We start from the raw sequence: 27,974 nt of genomic DNA on the forward strand, positions 1-27,974 counted from the left end.
AACGTCTGTTTAGATTCTCGTGCCTCCTCCTCCAAAAAGGAATGCCCACAGGCTCTCTCTTCAGACTACAGAAACAAAAGGCTGTGCCAAATGATTGCCTCTACAGCAGAGGAACGGGTGCTAACGGGATTTATTCTTCTATATAAACCCTCACAATCTTTCACATTGGGATTTAAGCTTGCAGAAGGAAGAGAAACAACCCCTCAGATGATTTCACAATTAGATTTGAACCTTGCTACAGCAAGAACTTTTGCAATTACCCCTTCTAAGGAAGAAAAAACTGGCTTTGTGCTACCTTGCACTTCTGAAGCACATAAAGCTGAAACGAACCAATAACGTTATATAGTAGGCGAGGGGAAAAAAAAAAAGCTACTGAATTATATTTTCTTTCCCCACCCAGACTGAAACAACTGTAGTACCAGAGCAAATCAGAAAGAGATCCAAGTGAATGGGGAAATGGGCAGCATTTGTAAATATCTATCATATTGCTAATTGTGTAAAACTTCAGTGGTAAGTGTGGCAAGTGCATGGTCCATATAACAATTTTTTCTTTAGCTTTTTAAAGAGACAACAGATGAAAAACCTGATGAGAAACATCCTTACCCATGTGACTGAGTACCTTAGGTTACTAGAAAAGAGCATGAATGTTAAAAATTAAGATTTTTTTTTACACTCTGCAGGCTTCCTTTTTCATTGCTCTCTTCATGGGCTGTTAAATCAGACTGTACGGGTTCACCCTCTGGCTTTGTTAGGTTTGAAGTGACCATATTTGGGTTGCAAGACAACAGGTTTTGTTTTAATTACAACCTTTATTTGATTTTTAAAGAAAACATTCAGTGGGAACAATTCTAATGATCTCTGGAATTGTGAAAGACTGATTTTCAAAAGCCTACATGTGGGGCCCAAACTGAACAACAGCATCTTTTAAAGTGACTCCACTACTGAGAACAGGATATTTGTGTTTCTCCAAAGCCCCAGTGCCCTGCAGCTGACTCCAGACAGGAAAACCTTTGAGCCCCATTGGCGCTGATGGAAAGCTTTTGGTGGTTGAACTCAGAAGAGCTGGAGTCTACTCCCAGCTCTGCCACTGGCCTGTTTATTGGTCTTGGGCAAGTTACTTCACCTTGGTGCCTCAGCTTCTCCATAAATAAAACAGGGAAAATAATAATGATCTCCTTTATTGAGTACAATATAAGAGATTGGTATTTAATGTGGAAATAGTAATTATTAATATATTCACCCAAACTACAAATATATTTTACATAGTTGATTGTTATATTTACACAGTTTAACAAGTTGCTTATAACCATTCATAACAGTATCATATCTGCACCAGGTTTATTTGTGCAAGATGAATAAACAGTTTGCTGGAAGCTCTGAAATATATCAATAAAACATGAGTTTGGCTCAAAACAGATCCAAAAGCTTGGGGTAAGGGGGTAGACAGAAGTAGTGACAAGGACCTTAATTAGCAGGTTAACGAGTCAGTCTTGCTCTTTCTCAGACCCAAGGATTACTGACATTCCTAGTATTGATTCATAGCCATTGAATCAGCAATTTTAAATCCATGCTCCAGTGAGTAATTATTTATAAAACGTAGAAAACATTCAACAGGAGAGAGAGATCCACACCCAAAGAGCCACTAGCCCTGTGGCTAACATGCTCGCCTGCTATGTGAGAGATCCAAATTCAAATCCCTTCTCCACATCAGGCAGAGGGAGGTAACTGAACCTGGGTCTCCTCATCTCAGTTATGTGATCTAACCATAGAGCTAAAAGTTGTAAGACCACCCTAATTCCCCCTCCCTTATTTTGTGAATGGCATATAAATCCCAGGGAGAAAAAAAAATCCCAGCATAACTATATAGAGCAAACATATGTGAAATTTACAAATAACTGTGGATGACCTGAAAATGCATTTGCAGTAAACAAAGGATTAAACAAATCACTGAGCTTTAACACTCTGTAACATCTATTAATTCCTTTTGTCATTTATAACATGGAAGTTAATATAAAGTGTCCCCATATAAAATGTAGTATTAATTGGACAACTGGCCACTTTCTTAAATTCTCAGAAGTAGGGTAATCACTCAACATGAGCATTTTTAACAGCAAACTTTTAATAAAATCTGAAATTTCAATAGTGTCTTGTATTCTCCCAACTATTCCAAATGTCTCAGGATGATGGGCAAAGTGTTGTAGAACTACAGACAGAATTTATCAGAGTGGGCAGAAAAATACATGATGGGCTGGATTCACTGGAACAGACAAGGAGATAATTACTTTTCCCTCTGACAGCAAGTCTCAGATCTAGTGGGGAATTTCTGGGAGAGAATGCAGTCCTGCCCTCTTTCTCCTGGTGCAGTATTTGCAAAGAAAAGGCAGTGTTACCTAGGGTAGGTCAACAAAACAAATAAAACCCGATAGCTGGCATCTACCAGCTGGATTGGGCAAGAGTGAACGGTCTGTTTAACTGTGATGAAGATGTTTGGGCATAGGTTGCGGCCCAAGATCTGGGATCCTCCCATGGTTTAAAGAATGTGCTGCAAACAGAGGGTCTAAATTGTGATTAAGCTGTCCCATGATCCAAGGCCTGTGCGTCCTGGTCAGCTGGCATGGACCAGCTGCAGATTTTTAACTGTGGCGTAGACATATCTCTAGTGGCCAGAGCTGCACGTGTGCTAGGTCAGCAACAGACACTGATGAGTTGAGTCTTGCTGACTCTAAAGGCCATCTGAGGGAGATAACATTATAGGTGCATCCTATCTCTAGTGGGCTTTATTGAATCAGGGCTCCTTGTCTGGGTGTAGGCCAGCAGCAACAAGACTAGTTGTGATTGATATTCATGAGATTCAAACCAGCTGATTTTCATCATTTTACCAAGTGGAAGTCCAGCTGGCTTTCATCCCCGCTCCTGCCTTGTTTAAAGCATAATTATGAAAAAATATCAGATATGTTGAAAAGACAATTGTACTCAATCATTCAAATAGTCAGCATCAATACGGATGTGTGACACAATCATTTTCTTCCGGCCTTATTTTGACAACAGTTCTGTAGAGCTGCAACCACCTTGATATTAAGCCAAGAGCTCCATACGCAATCCTTTAGGATGTCAGGTAGATGCAGGAAAGCCCAAATTCAAAAGCATAAATGAAATGTCTCTAACTGCATCAGGGAAAAATTTATGAGCGTCGAAGAAAAATTATATATGGTCATGGTACACTGATGTTCCTAGTTAAAGTGAGACTTTACTATGAACCTCTAGTGAAGATATCACAGTGGTTTCTGGCTGGTTAGTCCCCTAGGTTGACAGATTCAAGCTAGCTCTCTCAAAATAGCTGTGTAGCCCAGGACTTCAAAACTGCAAGTTGGGATATTAAGTGCATCCCTCTGTACAGGGTGCAGAGTCTGAGCTCCAGCTGTAGTTGCAACTTGAAGGTGCTGTTCACACAGATACTTTTCGTCACACTAGTATGAGTCTATCAACCTGGTCTGGAAGGCTTGCTATCATGGGCTACATTGACATACCCCCAGACAATATTCCTAATTCTGTATTCGACTAATTTATCAACCCTTCAAAACATCTTTTTGTATGAAAGGCAGAATTATTGTCCATACCATGTGAGAATACTTCCAAAATTGGGAAACTGTCATATGAATCCATTACAAGTTTTAAGTCCCAATAAAAGCTGTTCAACTATCCTGTTTCTCAGGCTAATAAGAAATCAGCCTGTATCTCCTCCAGGTGGCACATTTCATGCACCAGTGTCCAAGTTACGAGCGGAGCAGACTTCAATTCGTAGTTCCCAAAACACAAAAAGAAATTCACAATCAAGTGCTGGATCTATCTTCAAAAGCTTCTTCCACTCATCCATGACTTTGGAGGAAATTGCCTGTTTTACCTACATGGCTTAAACATCTTACAAGAAATATATACAGGAGCAGCTAGGCCAAAGTGGGAGATTCATGTTTTCTAAATACCAGTCACTTTTAAACCTTATAACAACAGTAAGTCAGATCTAGACCCTGTTCTCTGGGCTTCTGTGCCATCAAATGTGCAATTCTTGCCTTCAGGTGCTCTCTTGACAAGTCCACAGATGGCTGAAGGAAGTCTCCTTGTTGAGCACTAACTCATACTTTCATTTCCACCCAAAGCAGCTGAAGGGTTTATTTTCTCCAGTACTAGAAAAGAAGACAAACACAATGGGAACATTTATTCAGCTTTGCTACACATGGAAGATCAGTTAGGTGTAATTGTATTCTGGACTGTAGATTTCACAGATCCAAAAATGCTTAAAGGCAGGTGAACTTCATGACCTTTACCAGAACTAATATCTATGAAACACACTCTGTTTATGTTTGTTTTTCCACTAGACAAATAGTTTTCATCCAGTGTGTACATTCTCCATGGCATATGAAGCATTCTATTTGGTTTAGAGGTTTTATTTTTCCAACATGGAGAACATAACTGGAATGAGCAATGGGCACCATTGACCACAGTTTGGATATGCACTATGGGATGCTGCCAAGGCTAGTTAATAGGCCCACAGTACTTGACAAACACAAAACACATCTGATGAAGACCACAAAAGTGTATGCTCCAAAATATAAGGTGCCATAGGACTTCTTTTTATTTTTGAAGATACAGACTAACTCGGCTACTTCTCTCATACAAAACACAAGTTAATCACAGTAAGGTGTCCTGTGTCACCTTAAAGACTAACATTTATTTGGGCATAAGCATTTTGCATTGAACTTTTACCTTTGAAAGCTTATGCCCAAATAAATGTTAGTCTTTAAGATGACAGAGGACTCCTCATTGATTATACTCTAAATTTGACATTTTTATGGAAAGAAAGTTCAATAACGTAGTCATTTCCTGAGATGGAAATGGTCAAATCTAATTTCTACTGTGCCCTCTCTCTATAGCCAACTGGACCATTGCTAACACGGAAGTAACCATCTCCAGAGACTAGGATATTTAGTATTTACAACTGTGAAATGAAAGTTACATATATCCACTTCTCTTGAACATTCCCTACACAAATATCTTCTTGAATAATTGTGTTTAAAAAACAGAGGCAAACTGCATTTAATGGACATTCAACAAGAGAAGAAGATTGAGGTACCAAATGGATATATTACAAAATTTATGCAGGATCTCATGTATTCACATAGATCGGAAAAAAAAAAAGACAATTTTTCAAACAAAAAGTCTCCATAACATAACTTTTGAATCATGTCTCTTTACAACATTGTCATCTATTTAAAAACAAACAAAAACATCACTACTGTTCAGTAATATAACTCATGCCAAAATAATCACTTGCTCCACTCAACATTAGCTTTACATGCACACAAAGTGGTACACAACAGCACTAAAATACAATGGTTACTACAATAACTGAACTTAAATAGCTCTCATAGTAACAGGTGCAAAAAACAGCAGACACTAGTGCTTGCAAGTCTCTTTTGAAACTGGAAAGGAAAAAAACACAGACAGATGGATAAACAAGTGTAAAACCATGAACTGAAGGGCATTTCAAAAGAAAAGAATACATGGCTTTAAGCCAGTATCTGCTGTTTAAACAAGCAACTAATTTTAGGTGGTAGTTTTAATTGCTATTTATGTTATTTGTAATTCAATAACAATATTATGACACATGCAAAAATGGAAAAGTTCGTTTTGGCCACTGAGCAAGACAACTGGCTTATTGTAAAATAAACTGAGCATTACTTGTTTCTTCATCCACTACTTTACACAGGTGAATCCTATAATTTTTATAGAATCATAGAATCCTAGGGCTGGAAGGGACCTCAGGAGGTCCCTTAGTCCAGTCTCCGGCTAAAGCACGATCAACACTAAAAATCATCCCAGCCAGGAATTTATCAAGCTGAGACTCAAAAAACCTCTAGGGATAGAGATTCCACCACCTCTCTAGGTAATGCATTCCAGTGCTTCACCACCGTACTAGTGAAATAATTCTTCCTAATACCTAACCTACACCTCCCTCTCTGTAACTTGAGACCTTTGCTATCTGCTATCCCTCATTACCGGGAACAGCCACTCTCTATCCTCTTTAGCACTTGCCCAAATAGTAAGTTAAAAGCTCCTATCAAATTGCCCCTCACTCTTCTCTTCTGCAAACTGAGCTCAAATCCCAAATTTTTGTGTAGCAACCTCTCCAAAAAGGCAGCTAGACAAAGAGAAAATTAATTAGAACACGGATTAACAAGAGGATATTGTGAGAGGCAGGATTATAGCAGGGTTCAAACAAGAACTAGATACATTCCTGAAGGACAGGTCCATCAATGGTTATTAACACGGATGGGCAGGGACGACGTACCTAGATGCTGTTTGCTAGAAGATGGGAATGGATTATTTGATGGCTACATATTCTGTTCATTCCTTCTGAAGCACCTGGCATTGGCCACTGTCGGAAAACAGGATACTGGGCTAGGCGGACCTATGTTCTGATCCAACATGGCAGTTCTTATATTTGTGTTCTAAGAATGCTCTAATTCCAGGAATAACAACACACATCTTAAAGAGGCACTGTTCTTACATGTTTTCATTTATTATTCCCCTTTAATCCGCACTGCTGAGGCCACTTCTGGAGTACTGTGCCCAGTTTCATTCCCCTCTGTAGCCAGACAGAATTCCCCCTGCTCTACTCCATCTTGCCCCTTTTAGGTGCCTCTGAGCACAAAGCACAAAGAAACAGCACAGTCTTCGAATGTTTGAAAGCACAGATGCGCTTATCAAGCACAGTTCTGACACTTCAAAACACAGATGTGCTGTGTCAGCATGACCCTAGACTGAAGAATACAGACAAGGGGGCGAACAGGCTAGCTGTTGACCACAGGGCCTCTAACTGCCCTTGGCTGGTACTGATAACTGATACGCCCACATTTTCATCCCAGAAGGGGAATCTCCAGCCCATATGAAAAGAATGGCCTGTTTTTATGATTTAGTTCTCTCTATCTTACAAGTGTAAATTAAATTACAACTGCCTTGTGAGAACTGGCGTCACAAAGACGGACCAGCACAATTGGTACCTTCAGATAAAGAAGAATGTGCGTGACCCAAGGGGTATAAAGAAGGGCCTGGCAGACCACTGTAACTGAGCTCCAATTACCTATACCTGCCAGTTGGGTAAGGTCTTTGCCTCCTGAGGACCCAGGGGACGCCCCCCTCGTTTGTTCTTCCCCAGGGATTCAGTGAACGACGTTGGCTATGCTGGAGTCGAAGGACGCAGGGGTGAGAATTATACCTGCAATGTTTTTTTTTGTGCACATTTAATAGTAAGAGCTCTTTAGTCTGAGGTGTCTGGTCCTCAAATAGGTAACTTTCTCTAATTGACATGTCATTTGTATCATCCTACTGTAGTAGCTAAGCAAGTAGAGCAATAACCTTGTAACCATTAAGATTTTTATTGCAATAACCACGTAACCATTAAGATTTTTCCTTCTGCTTTAATAAATAGTAACCATGTTTAAGCTTTAGCCTGACTCCCTTCAGTTGCTGTGATTCAGCCAAACACAAACAAAAGAACCATAGCTGTTTGGCTGTACCAGCCTGGTCAGTGGTAAAGTGCAGTAAAAGCTGAGCGCTGAGTCGTGCTGCCTCCACGGAGCAGACTCTCGGGGCACCCGTCAGCCTCCCTGGCTGCCCACTGCGAAGGGACAGTCTGTCCTAACAGTCAAAGACTCGGGTAGTATAAGCTCTCTGCACCAACCTTTGGGGCACCCATCAGCCACGCTGGCTGCCCGCTGAGAAGGGACTGTCTGTCCTAGCAGTTAAAGACTCAGGTGTGATAAGGCTCATAGACCACTCATTACCTGGCCATCGGCTAAAACCCTCCCCCCCAATATTCAAAGGATGTGGATGCATTAGATAGGGTCCAGCATAGAGCAACCAAAACAATTAGGGGGCTGGAGCAGATGACTATGAGGAGAGCCTGAGGGATTTGTGCTTATTGACTTTTCAGAAGATAAGAATGAGAGGTGATTTGATACCCAGCCTTCAACTTCCTAAAGTGTGGGTTCTAGAAAGAATGGAAAGGGGCTGTCCTCAGTAGTGATGGACACCAGAACAAGGCGCAATGGTCTCAAGTTACAGTGGGGGAGGTTTAGGTTGGATATTAGGAAAAACTATATCACTAGGAGGGTGGTGAAGCACTGGAATGCAGGTGGTGAAAACTTCATCCTTAGAATTTGAGTCCCGGCCTGACAAAGTCATGGCTGGGATGATTTAGTTAGGGTTGATCCTGGTTTGGACAGTGGCTGGACTCCATGACCTCCTAAGGTCTCTTCCAGCCCTAGGATTCTATTATTTATTTACGTTGAATAATTTTTGCATTCACAATTTCTCTCTCTTAAATACAGTCTCACATTGGGGTTTGAACATTCCAGGACAGCCATACTTCAGTGCTTCTTTTGTCCCGTCTGCCTTCTCCTGGCTTTGGACCTTTTTGCATGCTTCCCCTCATGGGTTCACAGTATAAGAAACCACAAATTAGTGTGAGGTTTTGAGTGTGGAAGAATATCCTAATTAACATTCTCTACCCCTATTTCTAAAAATGCATCTGTTCCATGGAGGTTTCCTGCTTCATAACCACACTTTAGATTGGTTAATGAGATGCCTCCTCATTGTTTAAGACTGTATTCTACTCATGCATGTCCTTTCAGTGTACATGCCTATTTTCAGAGACACTGAGTACACATAACTGCCCATCAATGAGAAGTACAGGTGCTTAGCACTTCGGACCATGGACAACTGTGGCAGGAATTTTGTCCTACATTTAGAACTCCAAACATATTACAAAGCACTAAAACTAATATCTGAGTACTAAGTCTTTTTAAATTCAAAGGCTACCATCACCTTGGAAAAATATAGATACTGAATCAAGGGAAATATGGATCTAAGAATTAGAGATGGCACTGGTAGCACTGCCTATTAAGGTTGCCTTTCACTTCCCATTATAAGACTGTTTTCAGTTCAGTGTCATAGACTCCAAGGCCAGTAGGGGCTATTATGTTCTGGTTATAATTTTGAAAATGTACTGTGTGGGATGAAAGAATGCCAATATCCCTCTCTTTGAATCCTTCATTATCACCTATGTCTCACATCCGTACAACATGCCCCTAAACATGTTTTCAAGACGCTCAGCTTCTTTCCTAAGCTAGTCGCTTTGCTTTTCCAGATCTTATCCATCGCCTTCAAAATTTCTCTATTTTGCTATTCTATTCGCTATTTCCTTCTTACACTCTAGATAATACAATATGTTGCTCCCCAGAGATGTGAACTTCTCTACATTCTCTAGTTCAATCCAATCTACAGCGATCTTCCTTCCTATTTCCTTACCTCTAATACCAGTTTTTGTTTTATCAATGTTCATAATCAGCCCACAGAAAATTATGTACTAACACCTGTTAAAAATTCTGAACACTTTTTCTTTGAAGAGCTTTAATCTACCCTATCACAACTTGGCAGAGATGGCCTTTTACAATTTGTGTGAAAAGTTGCTCAAATTTGGGCACATTACGTACCTTATACCCACAGAATCAGTTCTGCTATATGCAGCAATACGTATACACAGTAACCAGATGAAGGACAAAGCAGCTGCTTCTAGAGTTCTCATCCTATTAGAAACCATCATCTTCCTGAACCAGGGTCTCTTATGGATATTACCCCACAATCAATATGAAAAGTGGACACGTGCTGCTAAACCCTACAGCCTATGCAACACAATTTGAGACAGCTTTTAAATGTTTTATCAAACATGCCTGCAATTTAAAACCAGTGAATAAAGGAAGAAAATGGTTATGAACAAGTCTAATTAAAAACAAAACAAAACAGATGACTAAGATCAAATCTGTAAACTCTGATTTATAAGTGCTGCTTGGAAAATGCATAAGCAGCTAGCTGGGAAATTCTAAAAGCCATCAGACAAATGAACTTTTACTGCAAATTTGTTTAGGGAAGCACTGGCATCACTTTTAACTTTAAAAAGACAGACCTGTCTACATCAATGTGGTCCACTCAGAAACAAAAATCAATGTCTTAGTCACACTAAAAAACAAAAACAAATCACAAAGAACTTGTGCAATATTTTAACGATGATAACTTCTTGATACATGTACTATTAGTACTCGGAACTCAGTTCTTACTGGGAGCCAAGGTCTGAAGAAGTGGGTCTGTCCCACGAAAGCTCACCTAATAAACTATTTTGCTAGTCTTTAAAGTGCTACTTGACTGCTTTTTGTTTTGTTAATAATCACAGTAACCTAGAGTGATCAGCTATAAATATGAACAATTTCTGTCTGCATCTTCCTTGTATTCACACATAAAGAGTCATAACTGAAAAACACAGGTATTAAGTTAAGCTGATATTGTTTAATCTGTCTGGCAAGAGTAGTCAATAGGAGGACCATGGGCCAAATCCAGACTCCCCGATGCTTCTGAATGGACCCAACATCATCTTATTTACTTAGGACCATTTTTTTCTCTGAAGTCTGGACCTTGACTATACCATAAGAAATCTGGACCTTGACAAAAAAGAACTGACTATCCCTGCTGTAGAGTAACATACTACTTGAAAACAAAAGACAAAAGTCTGCATCAAAAAGATAATTAAATGGAAGATCTATTTCCCAGAGCCTAGTCATAGAAACAGTCCGTCTCACATGAAAACTACATACCAGTTTGTATTTGATTTTATCCAGTGCTTTTTTTGTGCTGGTACTGAGTACTGGAACCTCAGCAGCCCCAGCCATGGGACTGGCTGGGAGGCGGCGGGGGGGCGGGTATGGGGAGCTGGCTGAGTACAAGCTCCTTTTTTTTTTTTTTTTTTTTAAAAACAGAGAAGCACTATTTTATCAGTCTTTTGGAAATAAATGATTTTAAGAATACCTGGAAGCCACACCGGGATTTCTGAGATCAAAATACCTTGATTCTTCTCTGAATTGCAAGTCTCTTCCATAGACTAATATTAAGGGCAACAGAAAGCATAATGCCCTAAATAAATCCCTGACAAATGTGAGCTAGAGAAGTCAAAAAGAATATTATGAACTTCAAAGATAAACTAAAATGCTTTTATGCATATCATTTCCTTCCACAATCATGCTAAACATCTTAGCAGACCCACAATGGACTACAAGACTAATAGCACATTCACTTGATGTGGCTAAAATTTCATTTTTCACAGAAGGAAATGAGTATTCAGATATGAAAAATGAGAGTGGAGCGGGAGAATATTTCCCCAGAGAGGCTGCAGTGCTTGAGAGGATAATTAGCAGGACTATCTTGTTTACAGGCCAGCAATAAAAGTCACCATCAACAAGAGTTAATAGTTGTGGTGAAGCACAAGAAGGAAAATGAGGCATTCTTTACTTGCTAAAATTTCAACACAGAACTCTGTCCAACAGATAGATTTTTCCCCGTAATGCCCACCGATACAGAGCCTGCCAAAACAGAGCACTTGCAAGAATGAACAGTACTCTCCAAATCAAGAGTTTAGCTGCCGGGTTTCTCCTGCAAAGAGGAGATATTTCTATGAGGGATGTGCCCAGGTGAACATAGCTCTCCACTGATGCTGAAGTTGGCCAGAGAATACAACCTAGTGCAAGGGGCTGATGGTCAAAAGAATGATGCAAGCACACAGTTTAAGAGAGGAACTACTAACAGAGGAGTGCTGGTTTTGAACTTTATTTCCACTGAGTTAATGTTCATAATGTATAAACAATGCATAGGACTAGCTATCTGGTTCATGATATTTTGTGAGCTGTGAATCTTAGAAGTTGTTTAATATTCCAGACCTTTAATACACAGGCAGAAAATGACAATTCATTTCAAAAACAACTCTTGGGAAGACCATAACTTACTACTGTGCAATAGCAAGCCCTTAAAAGTCTTCTCTCTCCTGGCTGAGCCACTGACAGTGCAAACTTAAAGAGAGATGGCTTTGCCTTAAGAGTCTGCAGTGCCACAGATCACCTGGGTGGCTTATCAGAACCTAACTTAATCACTTCAAAACTCCATAACAAAACATAGGCTGGCAAAATGATCCTCTCTCTGCTCCCACAGCCAGCCACTCTCTCTTTGCACCTCAAGACCACAGACAGCTCATCAATCTGCAGTGTCTTACCTGAGCAAACTTGTGTATTTGTTCTACCACAGCTGCAAAGAGAGCATGGACACTTTCATCAATTAGACTCTGCATGTAATGTACAGCTTCTTCATCAGATAGGTCCAAACGGAACTTGTCCTGCACCTGACCGGAAGAGATGAGAAAGATCAGATCCTTTATACAGAAGGAAAACTCCGACTTTTAAGTGTACAATTACACTTTTATTATGTTTCTATACAAAGCAAGAAAAATCCATCTCCCAAGCAACACACACAGTTGCCCCTGGATTCAGCCTTATAATAGTTGCCAACTCTGGTTGGAGGAATTCCAGGAGGTTCCATCACATGACATTATCTCTAATTAAAGATTAACCTTTAGTTTCAGGACAATCTTGGAGAGTTGGGGACCCTAAGCAAAACTGAGCTGTGGACAAGTACATATTGTCAGAAGAATTCAATTCTATCAATCCGCAAGCATTTCTTTTGGGGAGCATGATGGGAAAATGTCTGAAAGACCAGCTATATTTAAAATAGAAAGAAAATCCTATTACTGAACCATAGTTTAAATTCCAAAGCAAAAGTGATTTCTGCCAACAACTTAACTCAAATACAAAAATATTGCAGAAATCAGATCTTGGCGAACTGAACAATCTATTAAAACAGCGGCTTTGTCTATATGCCTAAGTTTAAAGGCCGTATCAGTGGGATCACTGAACCTGCATTGGGAGAGAGCTCTTCCAGCAGTCTAGGGAAACCACTTTCATGAGGGGAGTAACAGCACTGGGAGCCAATTCACACTGGCGCTTTACAGTGCTGTAACTAGCTGCACTTGGGGGAGAGGTGTTTTTTCACACCTCTGAGTGAGAAAGTTAGAGCAAAGTAGCACTGTAGACAACATTTCAAAACATTCAGCTAATCAAGTGCTCAGCTAGAGCAAGAGGTGCTACAAGGACCTAAATAAACCATGGCTGTCAGTGAGATTAGTGTTCATTATGAGCCACACCAAGTTTGATCTCTACACATGGGCAAACCAAAGTTCTCTTTATTGTGAATAAACAGCTGAAATATTCTGGATGGTCCCAACAGCTGTTGAAAGCCTGCAAAGTTCCTTTTGCCTCAAGATAAATTTAAAACAAAACCAAACAAAACCTGTCTTTTTGAAACTGTAGGGCAGTTACGTAAAGAATACAGAATCAGTATAAGGATGAGCATATCATTCCTATGAAAACCAAACTCCAGATGGTAGGTAAGAATTTGATTAACTCAGATTACAACCTTCATATGTGAACAGTTGGTTGGCGACACGGTTGCTCTTACATCGTTGTTGTTTTGACAGCAGCATATTTTGAATACAGTAGAAAATTTGCACAGTACTTACAAATTGCAACAAAACTAAATGCTGAGAATCATAATTAAAGACAAAACAGCAAAATGTCTGTTTTTATTACTAGAGAAATTCTCTGGTATCCTCTTTGTTTTTCTTATCTCTATTCTGAGAAAGCTACAAAATTACTCCATCCTGACGGGAACACACAATCGTGTAGGGGAACACTTCAACCTCCCTGGATAAAGTCTCCATTCTTTTACAAAAAAATTTCTCCACAGGAATACAGAAGGAGACAACTGAACTGGAATTCATTTGCAAAGCAGACAAATTTATCTTGGCCGTAACAGCGATCTTAACTTTCTTAAGCATTATAAAAGACAGTTACCTGTTCTGTAACTGGTGTTCTTTGAGATGTGTTGCTCATGTCCACTCCAATTTGGGTGTACGCTGAGCACATGCCCCGTTGCCGGAAGCTTTTTGCCCGAGCCGGTAGCCCTAGGGTCGGTGTGGCACCCCCTGGAGTGGCGCCCGTATGGCCGCCCATATATGCGCCGCCCGCCCCGCTACCCACTCAGTTCCTTCGTACCAGCCACTCTGACAGAGGGGAAGGCGGGAGGGTGTTGGAATGGACATCAGCAACACATCTTGAAGAACACCAGTTACAGAACAGGTCACTGTCTTTTCTTCTTCGAGCGATTGCTCCTGTGCATTCCAATTTGGGTGAATGCAAGCCAATGCCTAGGAGGCGGGGTCGGAGCCCCGAAAGGAGTGCAGGACAGCCCTGCCCACTGCAGCGTCTTCCCGTGCATGCTGTGTAACGCGCTACAAATGTGCGAATGGAGGACAAAGTGGCTGCCCTGCAGATGTCCTGGATAGGGACGTTGGCCAAGAACACCACAGAGGACGCCTGTGCCCTACTGGAGTGAGCCTTGATCGGCAGAGGGAGAACCCCCACCAGTTTGTAACACAATCTGATACAGGTCACTATCCAGGAGGAGATTTGCTGGGAGGAACCTGGGTGCCCCTTCATCCTGTCTGCCACTGCAACGAACAACTGCTGCGACCTCCGGAAGGGTTTGGTCCTGTCCATATAGAAGGCCAGTGCCCTCTGGACATCCAAGGTGTGTAGACTCTGCTCCCCAGGGGAGGCATGGGGCTTTGGGTAAAACACCAGTAAGGTGATGTCTTGGTTAATGTGGAAAGGAGAGACCACCTTCGGCAGAAAAGCCGGGTGGGGTCTCAGCCTGACCTTGTCTTTGTGGAACACCATATAAACCGCCTCTCCCTATAGTTCACAGCATCCACGACAAGGGAGTCGGGGGAGGATGGGTGAACAGATGATCATTTCCCTGGGCTGGGACAAAATACCGGCGTTCATTTTTCCTACCCATGGGCAAGGCTGAGGCCAGGGTTTGCCACACTGTCTTAGCTGTGTTGGCAATTGTCTTTATAACAGGCAGTGCCACCCTGGACAGTCCAGACGTTGAGAGGACATTAGTAACAGGGTCTATTTCGTCCCTGACCTCTTCCACCTGCACCACCAGACTCTGGGCCACCCTCAACAGCTGCTGGTACGTGCCTCCATCCTCCAGTACGGGGGATGCAGAGGATCTAGCTAACGCCTCATCTGAGGAGGACGAAGATGAGGGCATCACGACCTCCAAGCCCATCGGCGCGGGGGGTTCTGGCACCTCCATTTGAGTCCCCGACACCATAGTCTGTGGTGCTGTGCTCACTGCCTGGGGAGAAGAGCCACCTAGTGGTTCCTGGTATGATGCCATGAAGACAGGGCCACTCTGCACCTGGGACGGCACTGGTTCTCCTGATGCCTACTGCACCACAGTTCCTGGGGCCTGCAGGAGAGGTGCCCACGCTTGGGTTGCCTCCAACTGCACTGGTGCCGATGTCAGTGCCGTTGCTGACGACTCCACTTGCTGTCTCGGCGGGGCCCCCAGAGCAGTGGTCGGTGCCGATCTTGGCACCTGAGGGGTGCCAGGCGCCCTGAACGGGAGTCCTGCATCCTGCCCCTGTGCCTCGTAGATCGCCCACGGGGTCCAGAAGGGCCACTGTGGTGCCCCTTGGGGGGGCCTTTGCCATTCCCCTTCTGACGGGTGTCAGGAGTGGTGTCGGTGCCCTCTGCGTTGGGGTGACCTCGTACTCCTGCTCTGAGCCGAGCTGGAGTAAAACGAGTCCGACTCCAACATGGACCCTGATGCCGATCACCATGGTGGTGCCGAGGGCCCGTAGCTCCTGCCGGCTCCTGCACACATTGCATCGTCTGCATGGCACCAAGGGAGTCGACCATTTGCTAGGGTCTCACTGGCATCAGGAACCGTGCCGGGGTCCCTAGAGCCTGGCCAGGTGCCTGGAACAGGGGTGATGAAGGATCCTGGTGCAGCGTCTGTGGCGGCACTGTAATTTGCAGAAGACCTTGTGCAGCACTAAAGGCCTCCGGCGTCGAGGGCAGCCTGGGAGAGCGCGGGCTCCCGCCTTGCGCTGGAGTCGACACCTGCACTCCATGACCACGGTCACGGTGTGGTCTGGCTGACTCCCGCAAAGCTTGTCTTCACTCTTTTCTCTCCTGGGATCGACCCCGGTACCGTCTTCTCTTTTTATGCGGCACCAGGGACTAGCTCTTATGGCCCTAGGAGGCGCTAGGCGGCGAGTCCTGCTCTCGGTGCTGGGAACTTTCTGACGGCACCGATGATACCAGAGCGCTTTACACCGACAATACGGCACTCTGAGTTCCCGCCGGGGAAATGTCTGGGTGCAAGGCTGATTCCATTAGAAGAACTTTCAGCCATTGAGATCCATCTTTTAAAGTCCTGGGCTTGAAGGTCTTGCAAATAGAGCAGCGCTTCCGGAGGTGAGTCTCACTGAGGCAACTCAAACACGCCCTATGCAGGTCGCTTTTGGGCATATGTTTGCCACATTTCAAAAAGTTTTTAAACCCCAGGGAGCCAGGCATCCCCTGGCACCCAGGGTGTTAAAGACCAACCCCGGCTCACTAGGTGCTAAGAGGAACTATTTACCTATGGAGATAACTATCTAAACTATTTACAACTAATTAAAACAATAAAGGCTACCAGAGAACTCTCAACAATGAGGGAGCTCCAGCAACTGACAGCACAGCAAGAAAGAACTGAGGGGGGGGGGAGGCGCATATATGGGCGCCACACCGATCCTAAGGCTACCGGCGAGGGCAAAAAGCTTCCAGCAACGGGGCAGGCGCTCAGCACACACCCAAATTAAAATGCACATAGCAAGCACTCGAAGAAGGGCAATTTTCCACTTTTGACATTCACAGGAATCGGACACATCCTCCTTAATTTGCTTAATTAACTGGTCCTATTAGCGACAGGCAACCTTTTATTTTCTCTCTGCCATATAAACCCTGGATTCTATTTCTTTAACTACTCTAACCTGAAGAAGTGGGTCTTACCCATAAAAGCTCATGACCTAATAAATGTGTTAGTCTCTAAGGCGCAACATGACTGCTTGTTATTACTGCAGACCCTGAGCATGCTCAGTGAAAACTGAGGATTTTTAAAAAGGTGCCCTGGCCCACAATATATAACATATAAAATAAAATATTGTGCAAGATTGTTGACTATTGAGCATGCACAACAAGGAATAAGAAGAGGGCTGTTAACTGAACAGCTCCCTCATCAGGGCCCCCCACTCATATCAGTCAGACTTTATTATAAAATGAGAGTGGTCAATCAGAACTCTGAAGTAAAGGTTGATATGAGTACCTGCAAGTGATGTACCTGCTCCTAAAAACAGATAGGTACATTAGGAGGGAGCTCTAATGTAGCATAAAAGGTGAGCTGCCAGCAGGCAGAGTCTGAGTCAGTGAGCAAGAAAGAGAGATGACTGAAAGAAGGCGAAAAGCCAGGAAGAGAAGCCAGAGGAACAAGCTGGTGGAAAGAAGTCAGAAAAGCTGTTGCAAAGAAACAGAAAGAGAATGAAGATAATCAGAGCAGAGCTGATTGCTCAGAAATTGTGGAGCATCAGATTTTTAAAGGAATACCAAAAGGATTTATAATTATTACTCTTTAATTATAGTATTGTGCAGGCATAGTGTTGGACAGTATATAAAGATAGCACGTGTGCTTTTATAAGAATACATACAATTTCTATTACTAACTGAAATTATAATCTAGGTACATAAACTTTAAACAACTGTGGTCAGTGATTTGTTACAAACTGGCTAATTGTAAGAACGGATTCTCGCAGAATCATTTAAATTCCATGGTACAGTAGTTTGAATGTTTAAAAACTTGCAATAAGAGATTGTCTCAGAGACTTTTGTAATTAAGATTTTAGGTTTGACTTTATTAGGGATTATAATTTCCAATAATTAAAAAATATTGTGGTTTGGAAAAGAATACTGCCTGTGTCAATTACTTTATCGGAAGCACACCCCCATGTGCTTTAATGTTTCCTTAACAAATGAAACTTACATTCTTGGGATGAAAAGAGCTCAAAAGGTATGCCATGATAGCAGTGTCCCAAAATCCATCTGTGAGGTAACAACTTTCTTCTCTGAGCCTCACACAAAGCCTCGACCAGTGTTCCCTTTTTTTTTTTCCCCAATCCATGAGTGGAATAAATTTTACTGTGTGCTCCAAGGCATAAACAGATGTGCACCACCAATGAAAACACATGCTGCCCACTGTGGGGGGGATGTAAGTGCTTTGCAAATCAGCAGGGTGCCACCTGAATCTCTTCTGGGTGGCCACCCAAGGACTCAGCTTACAGGGAACACTGGCTTTGACTTACATACATTTCATAAAGATGGAATCAAAAGCTTTCATAAATGCAGACTATTTGCTCAACAGTTGTTCAGCACTTGTTGAGATGTCAAAATCACAGACTCATCTTTCAAACACAAACATTTCACCTATATTCAAACCTTGGTTATAATTGAGCTGATAACAGTTTAGCTACACTAGCAAACAGGACCTTTCTTTTAATAGCACTGGCTGGCAAAGGAAAACCTGGAAGAAATAAATATTAAAATGGCCATCTCACAGATGTGCAGAGAGAATATCTTTGAGGCATGCATCTTCAAAGGGAGTTCCTAAAATCAGACACCTAAATAACTTGTCTGTTTTTCTTGGGAGTTACTGGCTGGTCTGCACACATTGCTTCAATCAGTAACTGCAAGTGCAGCTCCTCAGATAAATCAGGATCCTTGGAGAATTGGGTGAAAATTGCCTCAGGTGATTAACCAAGATCACATGTGCACCTGTGACTAACTATGTAATCTAATATGCAGCCTTCACTAACCACAAACACTCCCTGCTCTGATGTTTAAAATTCTCAATAGCAATTTCACAAAGTATCTCTACATTACAGCGATGCTTTGAAAGAAGTTCTTCTGGAAGATCTCATCCAAAAAACCTTCTTTCAAAAGAGCGTATCCACACAAATAAGGAGATCAAAAAACTGATCTGCTCTTTCAATAGAGTGTGTCCATACAGCCTCCACTCTTTCGAAAGAATGGGACAGGGATTGAAAAATCTGGCACCATGAGAACTGCGTTTTCAAAAAGGGCCCCCGAGGTATCTCTGACACTTTTTTTCCTGAAATAATCTTTCAGAAAAAGGTGCTGTTCCTCATCTAGGGAGAGGAAGAGGACTGTCGAAAAAGTGCTGTGCTCTTCTTATTTAATATTGAAAGAATGTGTTGTGTATGTAGACACTGTGGGAGTTTTCGAAAGAGCCCCGGCTTTTTTGAAAAAACTTACTAGTGTAGTCATACCCACAGGGTGACTAGTCTCTAGAACAATGGGACCAATGCATTCTTACAGAGTAAATTTTGAAAGCCATGAAGTTAAGTCTCTCATTTTGATAGAACAACTGTACCTCTTCATTTTGTGGACCTAAAAGAATGTTGGGGAACAAATATGAGTGCTTATACATCTAATTAATAGATATTTGGAGCAGAATGGACTGTTATAATCACTAGTCATTGAACTCCAGGAATTCCTCTGCAAGCATACCACTTTTTGAGCTATAAGTGTATTTTTGAGAAAAGTAGCCTGTCTTCCTTTAAAGACTTCAAGAGATAAGTAAACCTCTATGTGCCTAGGTAAGTTGTTTCAGTGATTAATTACCCTCATTATTTAAGGACTGTGCCTTATTTCTTTTCCAAATTTATCCAGCTTCAACTCTCAACCACTGGATCTCATCTAAACCTTTTTCTGCTAGAGTAAAGAGCTGTCTTATCAGAAATCTCTTTCCCATGTGATACTTACAGATTACCATCAACTCATCTTTACCTTCTTGGGGCTAAGCTAAACATACTGAGCATCTCAAGTCTCTCTCCATACATTTGTTTCCTAGGCACTGAATAGTTACTGTAGTTTTTTTTTTTTATGACTCCTTTCCTATTTATCAGCCTCCTTTTTTAACAATGGACATAAGAACTGGACACAGTAAAGAGATACTACTTCCCTACTCCTCCTCTTTCTCTGGTTACACTCCCCTGATTCTGTTTGCCCAGTTAGCGACAGCATCATTCTGAGAGCTCATGTTTAGTTGACTCACCATCATTACTGCCAAAGTCCTTTTCACAATCACCATACGGCAACATAACTTTCTGGGAGTTTCAAAAAAACCCAACACAACACAAAACAAAAAAAGCAGTTGTAGAACATTAAAGACTAACAAAAGAATTCATTATGTGATGTTCTTTTGTGGGGCAGACCCACTTCCTCAGATATGGAAATAGGTATCTGAGCTCTGTACAAACTCTGGAGTTTGTAAGTATGACCTTTATTAAAATGCATGCTGCTCACATAAGTGCTCTGTCCGCATCACTGTAAAGTGATCTGATCCCATCATTATTTACCACTATAATTTTATCTCTGCAGGTATTTTCTTTCTGTTCATTGACAATACTGAGCCACAAAAACAATTCTCTGTGGAACCCACTAAACTGAGTGCCATAGGAAGATCTTCCATTTATAGTGTTTCTTTTTTTTTTTTTTTTTAAATCTCTATCAGTTAATCAGGCTACATTTATTTTACATAACATTGCTGTTTCCAATACAAATGTCATGCAAGACTAAGTCAGTGACTCAGAAAAGTCTATTATATCAAAATGGTTGTTTCTCAAACAAAATTCTAATTGTCTCAAAAAAAAAAAAAAGACAAGACCTATTTTTCTTAAAATCATGTTGATTAGGTTTTTACCAATAAACCCATATCTGACTTTTCATGATTTTACCTTGGAATGACTTTGTGCTATCCAGTTAGTTACCCTGATCATTTTAAGTACTGGCACATTTGCTCTTTTGCATTCTCCGGAACACCAAAGAAATTCCAAATTCTGTTAAAAATCAGTATAAGCATTTCAGAAAGCTTGAAGCCGAATTAGGTTTTTGCACATGAAAGCTTATGCCCAAATAAATCTGTGACGTCTTTAAGGTGCCACATTGTTTTGTGGAGACAGAGTAGCACAGATAACCCTCAGATATATTATCACTTTAAGGCTATGTCTAGATCGCTAATCTTCTGCCGACAGTTCTGTCAGGAGATGCTTTCCAGATATTTGGCCCTGCCACACGGAGCCAAATGTCAGTAAAACCCCCTCTGCTGAGACATCCCCGTCTTCCTAGTTCCACAAGGAAAAAGGGACATTGGCAGAATACTCCCAAAGCAGCAGACTTCTGTTCAGACAACCGAATTCTGAGTATAAAATGTGACGCAAACATTTGCCAGAAAAAGTGACAGATATCTCAGAAATCTGGGAGAAAGAGAAAGTAAATTAACAAGTAAAACTTTAGTCTTAGAGGTAGCCTTATGCATTACACAGTTTCCCAACCTTTGAAATTTGTGGTGATCCCAGGAAGCCCACTTAACAGACACTTGCAGAAACTATTTTTCTTCCCCCTCCCACCTGTCCTATCTAGCCGATTCATCAGTTTTATTTCATTTTTTTTTCTATCTTTCTGTTAAATTCTCTTAAAGTCTCAGTTATCATTTATCAGGATTTTCCAGATCTGAAGAAGTGGATTTGTCCCACAAAAGTTCATCACCTAATAAATTAAATTGTTAGTCTTTAAAGTAAAACTATGATTTTGGGGGGGGGGAAACAAAAAAACAAAAAAACACCCACAGTGTTTAAAATGCTCAGAGAAAAACAAAAACAACAAAAAACGGAAAAAGAAAACAAAACCCCACCTAGGTGAGCAAGACATGTTGTTATAGCCCAAATCTATGCATCTTTCAATCAATGTTGCCCAGTTTATGAAGGCACAGCCAGGCCAAAAGAATCAGAAGGAAAAACAGGTTCACCATTATCCGCAGGCACATTTATACAATCAGCAGCCCAGCATACACATGCTGATCACAATCAAAAGTTGAAAACGAAGAACACTCATACATTGCTCTGTAACACAGAATCGTTATAGCAACTGGTCATTTATATGTTTATTACTTGCTAATTGCAAACTTTTTTTTTAAATTACATGTCTCATTTTTGATATTATATAGTTTCAATACTTGCAAAGCCACTAGGACCACTATTCAGAAAGGTACTTTAAACAAGGAAATAGTACCCAATTGACTTCAGTGAGACTAAATACCTAATTTCTACACGTGCTTGAATGCCTTCCTGAATCAGCTTGAGGACAAGGTAGCAAAAATGTTTAATGATCTTTGTGTAAGAAAAAACAAACTCCTTCACACTAAACCCTGCTCTGTTTAATTCTTGTAATCAAGCACTTATTCTATCCATCTCTTAATGTGCTTGTAAAAGAGCATCCTCTTTCAGAGCCTTAAAGCTACTGATGTTAAGAAGCTGTATCAGCCAAATGCTGGTAATGACTATTAAATATTTACTGCCTTCCTTGAGAGGAGATTGGCACCCATTTCTGTCCAAATATACCAATTCCACTGCAGTTGGAGATTAAAATTAGACTGCTATTAACAACAGGATCAATGCTGCTGAATGCTAGACCCTTGCAGAACAGATTTTCAGTGCTGCAATAAAAAATGACTGCTACAGCCTCAGAGAAAAGGAATACCATGAAATGACAGATTATCTCCTGAGTTGTAGTAGTAACAGAAGCAAGATTAATGAACACTGACTTATGGCTTTTATTACTAATGTGTTACTTGTAATCTCTCAACAGCAAAGTAACGCTTAGTTTCTCAAAGAACTGGGAAGAGATGAGTGCGAAGTACTGAGAAGAGATTTTGGAAATCATAAATAACAGAATTTATATTTCAGATATGAAAAACTGAATGCCTCCTGGAAAGACATTAAACTCAAACAATTTAATCTTGTGCAACATACATATAACCTAATTTTTGGAATTTAAACTTCACAAACTCTCCTCTGTGTGCTATTAAAGTTAGTCCTGGTTGGCTGTCACTCACCAACAAAAAGGACCATCCTATGCTCGCAATATACAGGATAAATTCAGCTGGATTTCTTTATCTAGGTTCCAGAGAGGCGTGCTTAAAAATAAAATTTTTGATTACTTATTTTGCTAGGGTTCCTTTTTCTTAGGAAACTTAAGAAAGAAATATACAGGTAATTATCAGGGTAAATAATTTATAATGCTCCTGTTAAAGAAACAAGTCTGAAACCAGAGTTTGAGGGTCTAAACTGTAGTTTCTGGTTTGACTGGACTCACTTTTAAGGCAGGCAACAATGACTCTTAAACCAGTCAGAGAAGTTACGCATGAGTAACATGCATCTCTGTGCTCTCCAAAGAGCTGTGTTTTTTTCTGCAGCACTGCTAGCCTTAGCTAAGGTGTAGGCAAGTAATGTAATTATTTTCTCCAAATTCATTTTTAAAAAAATCTCTAATGCAGCATAGGTCGTTAGGCATATATAAACAAACAATATAAAGGACTGCACCTAAATGGGAACCAAACATCTCTCCCCAAAGCCTGAAATAAAAGATGGGCTTTATAGCTTGCGCGGTAGGTTCCCAAATCTGAGCTCTGCGGAACACAGAATGGAAAATTAGTTGTAAAGCCACAGAACTCTCATGCAGTGTTACCTGTTACCAGCTCCTTCTGTGCAGGCACAAAGTGTTCTCCTGCTGAGCAACTGCCATTGAACTCACTGGGGGGCTCAGGGCTATAGTGGGGAGCGATTTCTTCCTCCGACTCCAAGAGCCAGAGAAGAGGTGGCTCTTCCCATGGGCCCTGAGGCAAAGTGAGGGGAGAGCCTGGCTCCAAGTGTGGGGCTAAAGGCAGTTGGCCCTTTGCAACACCAGGATTGCAGCATTGCCCCCAAGAGCCGCAGCATTTCAAAGGGGCGTGGGGCAACTGCTGGACTTGGACTTGCTGTGGCTGGCAGAAGAGTGTCCCTTCCCCAGATCTCACCCAGCCTAGCAGGACACGCCAGCGCCTTGGAATGGTGGTTCTCCTTAGCCAAGCCCCACTGGAGTTGCTGCAGCTGTAGAAAGGTGGTTCTCACCTGGCCTTGAGCTTCTGCAGTGATAGAAGGCTGGGGCTAGTAGTCTCCCCAGGATGGCCTGTACATTTTCCAAACCCCTCACCCCTAGCACCACCCTAGAGCCTGAACTATCTGGAGCACTCACTCTCCACCCTCACACTCAAGCCCTGAGCCCCATCCTGCCTCCCAAACCCTGCACCCCTGCCCACACCCCAAAGATTGCACTCCAACCAGAACCCTCACTCTCCCATCCCAACCTTCTGCCCCAGCCCCCAGTCCCGCACTCTTAACCTTTCATCTCACCACACACCATCCATGTGCAGAATGAGTTTTGTGATGTACACCAACATGGCCATCACATGACACAGAGCACCTCCATATTGGTGCATACCACAAAATTAACTCCACACATGGACATACTATTAGAGGGAACATGGTACCTAAGAACCATCCACGAATGGTCTGCCACCCTGTACTCCTTTCTGTAGAAAGCGAGTGTGCTGTAATCTTTTAAAAATGACGTGTACTAAGACTACGTTTCTAATTTATTGTTCTGTATTAGAATTAGGATCAATCCGGGAATTTAGAGAAAGTAACAAATTCAGTGCATAACTCTTGCCTGCACCGTCAAATTCATTTTGTGCAAGAACTGAATATATCCTATTGCCACACACGTTACTTGCAGTGTCGTGCCATAGACACAGGTAACCTGTTTTCCACAAATAATGGATTAATAGATTTTACAACAGACGGGACCATTAAATCATGCAATCTTAACTTGTGAACATCACAGGCCATTACATTTCACTCACTTATACTGAGCCTAATACCTTGTGTTTGATTAAAACATACCTTTAGGAAAGATACCATGCTCCATTTCGAGACCTTAAGCTTTGAAGAATTCAACACTTGCCTGGAATATTTGTCACAATAGTTAATCACACTCCCCGCTGAAAACCTGTGCCAGGCCCGATGACAGAGGAAGGGGGATAAAGGGTGGCACTTGCCTGGGGGCCTGGCATTTCAAAGGAGCCTGGAGCTCTGGCTGTCACTGCTACTTTGCCAGTGGCCAGAGCTCTGGGGTCCTTTGCAGTGCCGCTCCATGTGGTACTGAAGGAGGCAGCACTGTAGTCCACACAGTAATAAGGGCTGATTGCTCTAGGCCCTGGCCATTCCACGGGTGTAGAGCTGGGCTCCCCTCTCGCCCTGAAGCAAGGCCCACAGTGGCCATTGGCCGCGCTGCTGATGCGTGAAGCAATCTAGTAATGTGGGTTGTAAATTCAAGCATATTATTTTTAAGATGTTTTGCAAAACTTGAGTTCTTTCCTTAGGGCACTATATTATCAATATTTAACGTTTCTCCAAAGCTGCTTGAATGCTCCATATAGTTACATGAGAAAAGATGGCCGTGTTCACATTTTGAATGAACAGTACATATGAAAACATTTTCCTTAAATAATGTGATTGATGTGTATTTCACAAACTAATTGTAAGTCAATCATGGTGAAAGCTGCCTGCTACTTGTGCCTCCAGCAAGGTTAAGTGACACTGTAGGTATTGACTAGGATTAGAATAAAGAATAACTCATTGTAAAGCTAATCAGTGATTTTTTTTTTAAAAGACTTTTGTACCCCTGCAACTGACTAGCATCCTCTACCAGTAGTAGTTTTCAATGTTTTCATTTGCAAATCCTCCCTACGGAATTTCAAATGGAGACACAGGCCCTTTGGAAATCTTAACAGAGCCTGCAGACGCCAATGGTCCACAGACTACAGATTGGAAACCATGGATCAAAATTAAAGGACAGTGTATCTTTTGATTAAGCTGCACAGGACACATGCACACACGTCAGGAGCACCACAGCTAGGAGTTAAATATATTTGATTATCAGCTTCCAGACAGATACTACAATGCTTTGTGCAGCGACTTTTACTGTTTTGCATCTAAAGCTGTTAATGACAGTCAGCGTTCAGTGTTCAAGACAGATAATCTAGTCTTAATTTTCTGCTTTGACTCCTAGCGCACTGCCCAGGTCCCTTAACATGGGCATTGTCTGGTTATCTCTGCTCTACAGTATTATGCGAAAACAGTTAATTCTTTCAGCTATTCAAACATTTCTTGCATTCATGTGGATAGATTTACCCAGGTGGTGTTCTGCAGAGGACCACAGCTTTTGTCTTTAGGCAAAAAATCCTACCATGTTGAATAGACTACATTTTCTAGGAAAGTACCTACAGTTTGTACAACTGAGCAAAGGTATTCCTGACACTTTCAGATGCTAAATTGGATTCCTTTCCTCTCTGATCTGGAGCAGAAAGATGCAAACAGAACAGGAAATGTATCAGCAATGATATATGTGTAGGAGGTGTTTTAATATGTAGAGAAGTAGGAGACAAAATTGGCAAGGCCAGAAGGAGGGTGATTGGGTTGGTTGGATCATTCATACTAAGAGGGATAAGGGGAGGGTAGATGCATAAGTCATCTGGCCTGACCAATCAAGGACTAGGGTGCCCCCCATGATTGAGTTCTAATCCCTCCTCTCGAACAGCAGTGGATGCATTTGGAATGCACAAAGATCCCTTAGAGGGGTTTCCCATCAGGCAAAGAGGTCTGCAATTACAGAGCTGTGCAACTTTCTCACATGTGGATGAGAGGAACGTTTCTGATGGGAGCACTGGCATTCACGTTCTGGGTGCTCAGTAGATGGGCTGCTGTCAAAAAATATGCTATGTGATGTACCATTCTCAAAGGTGTACAGTTTTTACATACACAGCTTGGGATCTTGCCCCCAAGGAGTTTCCAAGTTTCCAAGGGGCCAAAGGTAGCTTCCTGTTGGAGGAGTTATCAGGAAATGCATCTGTCTGGAGACCAATGGTTTCCAGGATGTTGGCAGACTTGCAAGTCCATAATCAGTTCTGATGGATTCAGTGATCAATGAGATCATTTCTCAGTCTTGTGAGGCTTGAAATGTGTGGCTCCTTCTCAGTCAGAACTTATGGACTGTACAAAGTCCTTCTTAGACTCGGAAGAAGATTACTGCAATGCTTATATGCATGCAACCTTGGTTTGTGGCTAGGGCCCAGCATGGGGTCCTTAGTACTGAATTGGTGGAGCCTAATGGAGGTTTTGGGGGTGGAGAGGAGTGGTTTTTTGCCTGTTCAGTCTGAAGCACACAGTTTCAGAATCAGGATCCAATGAAGGTTGCATGGTAGGCTCTGTAACACACTTCCTGAGGCTGAGTGTCCCATTGTCCTGAGCATGGGCAAGAAAGGAGAGGCAGATATTGCAGCTCGACACAATGTGGGCTGCCCCCAAACAGCTACAAGATGGCACAGGGTGTATTTGCGGACCACTGAACAGTACTACCTTCAGAAGTTCCGTATCTGGTGCATACGTATAACACCCTCAGTGGGATATAACAAGGATCACCTCTTGAAGACGGTGGCACATGTCTGCTCATGCGAAAGATCACTAGGCTAAAGTCAGTCATGTTGATGTTGAACTCCCCTGAAAGGTTTGATCCTTTACACCACTCCTGTGGCATGTAGGTGTAACGTTGATCAATTCTTTGTTGATCACCTAAAGTAGATCAACTATTTTCATTCACACTAGGAAAACACACCAATGTCCTTTGCTTTGATATAGAAAGTCAAAAAAGACTCTTCTTTCAGAGTGAATACAGGGATAAATTACATGACTCCATTTCTTGCTAGAAATGACCTATTCAGGCAGTTACACAGGGGCAAGTGTCAACTGTCCAAAACTGTACATAGGCAAACAAAAGAATGCATATTACTTCCAGCAGCTTGGCAGGCCAGATACAGCCTACGAGCTGTATTTTGCCCAGCCTGGTTAGTTAACAGCAATAACTAATTCTCTCAGCACATTTATGCCTTTTTCCAAGCATCTGAAAGTACAAGACTGAAGGATTATTGATAAAGTTGTTCACTTTCCCTTAACCACAAAATTCCCACCCACTTCAACAGGCCGTGGATCAGGCTTCCAAGTTCTGCCAGTGATGACTTTGGTAACCTTTAGCAAGTCACTTCACCTGCCTCAATTTTTCTCTCTAAGGAATGGGTGTACACTG

At 41.9% G+C, this 27,974-nt stretch overlaps 1 protein-coding gene across 2 annotated transcripts in view; it reads right to left on the minus strand.

Annotated features, from left to right (window-relative positions):
- Window positions 1–801: 801 nt before the first annotated feature.
- Window positions 802–27,974, minus strand: part of PIK3C3 (phosphatidylinositol 3-kinase catalytic subunit type 3) — a 143,409-nt gene continuing 116,236 nt past the window's right edge. For both annotated transcript variants that reach the window (XM_074995838.1, XM_074995837.1), the window contains 2 exons: window positions 12,149–12,274; window positions 802–4,181 (listed from right to left, as the gene is read on the minus strand). In XM_074995838.1, the coding sequence (XP_074851939.1) occupies window positions 4,167–4,181; window positions 12,149–12,274 (141 nt within the window). In that variant the 3' untranslated portion in view covers window positions 802–4,166. The remainder of the gene's footprint in view (window positions 4,182–12,148; window positions 12,275–27,974) is intronic.

The sequence above is a fragment of the Carettochelys insculpta genome, chromosome 5 (assembly GCF_033958435.1).
Source record: "Carettochelys insculpta isolate YL-2023 chromosome 5, ASM3395843v1, whole genome shotgun sequence".
Taxonomy (NCBI): Eukaryota; Metazoa; Chordata; order Testudines; family Carettochelyidae; genus Carettochelys; species Carettochelys insculpta.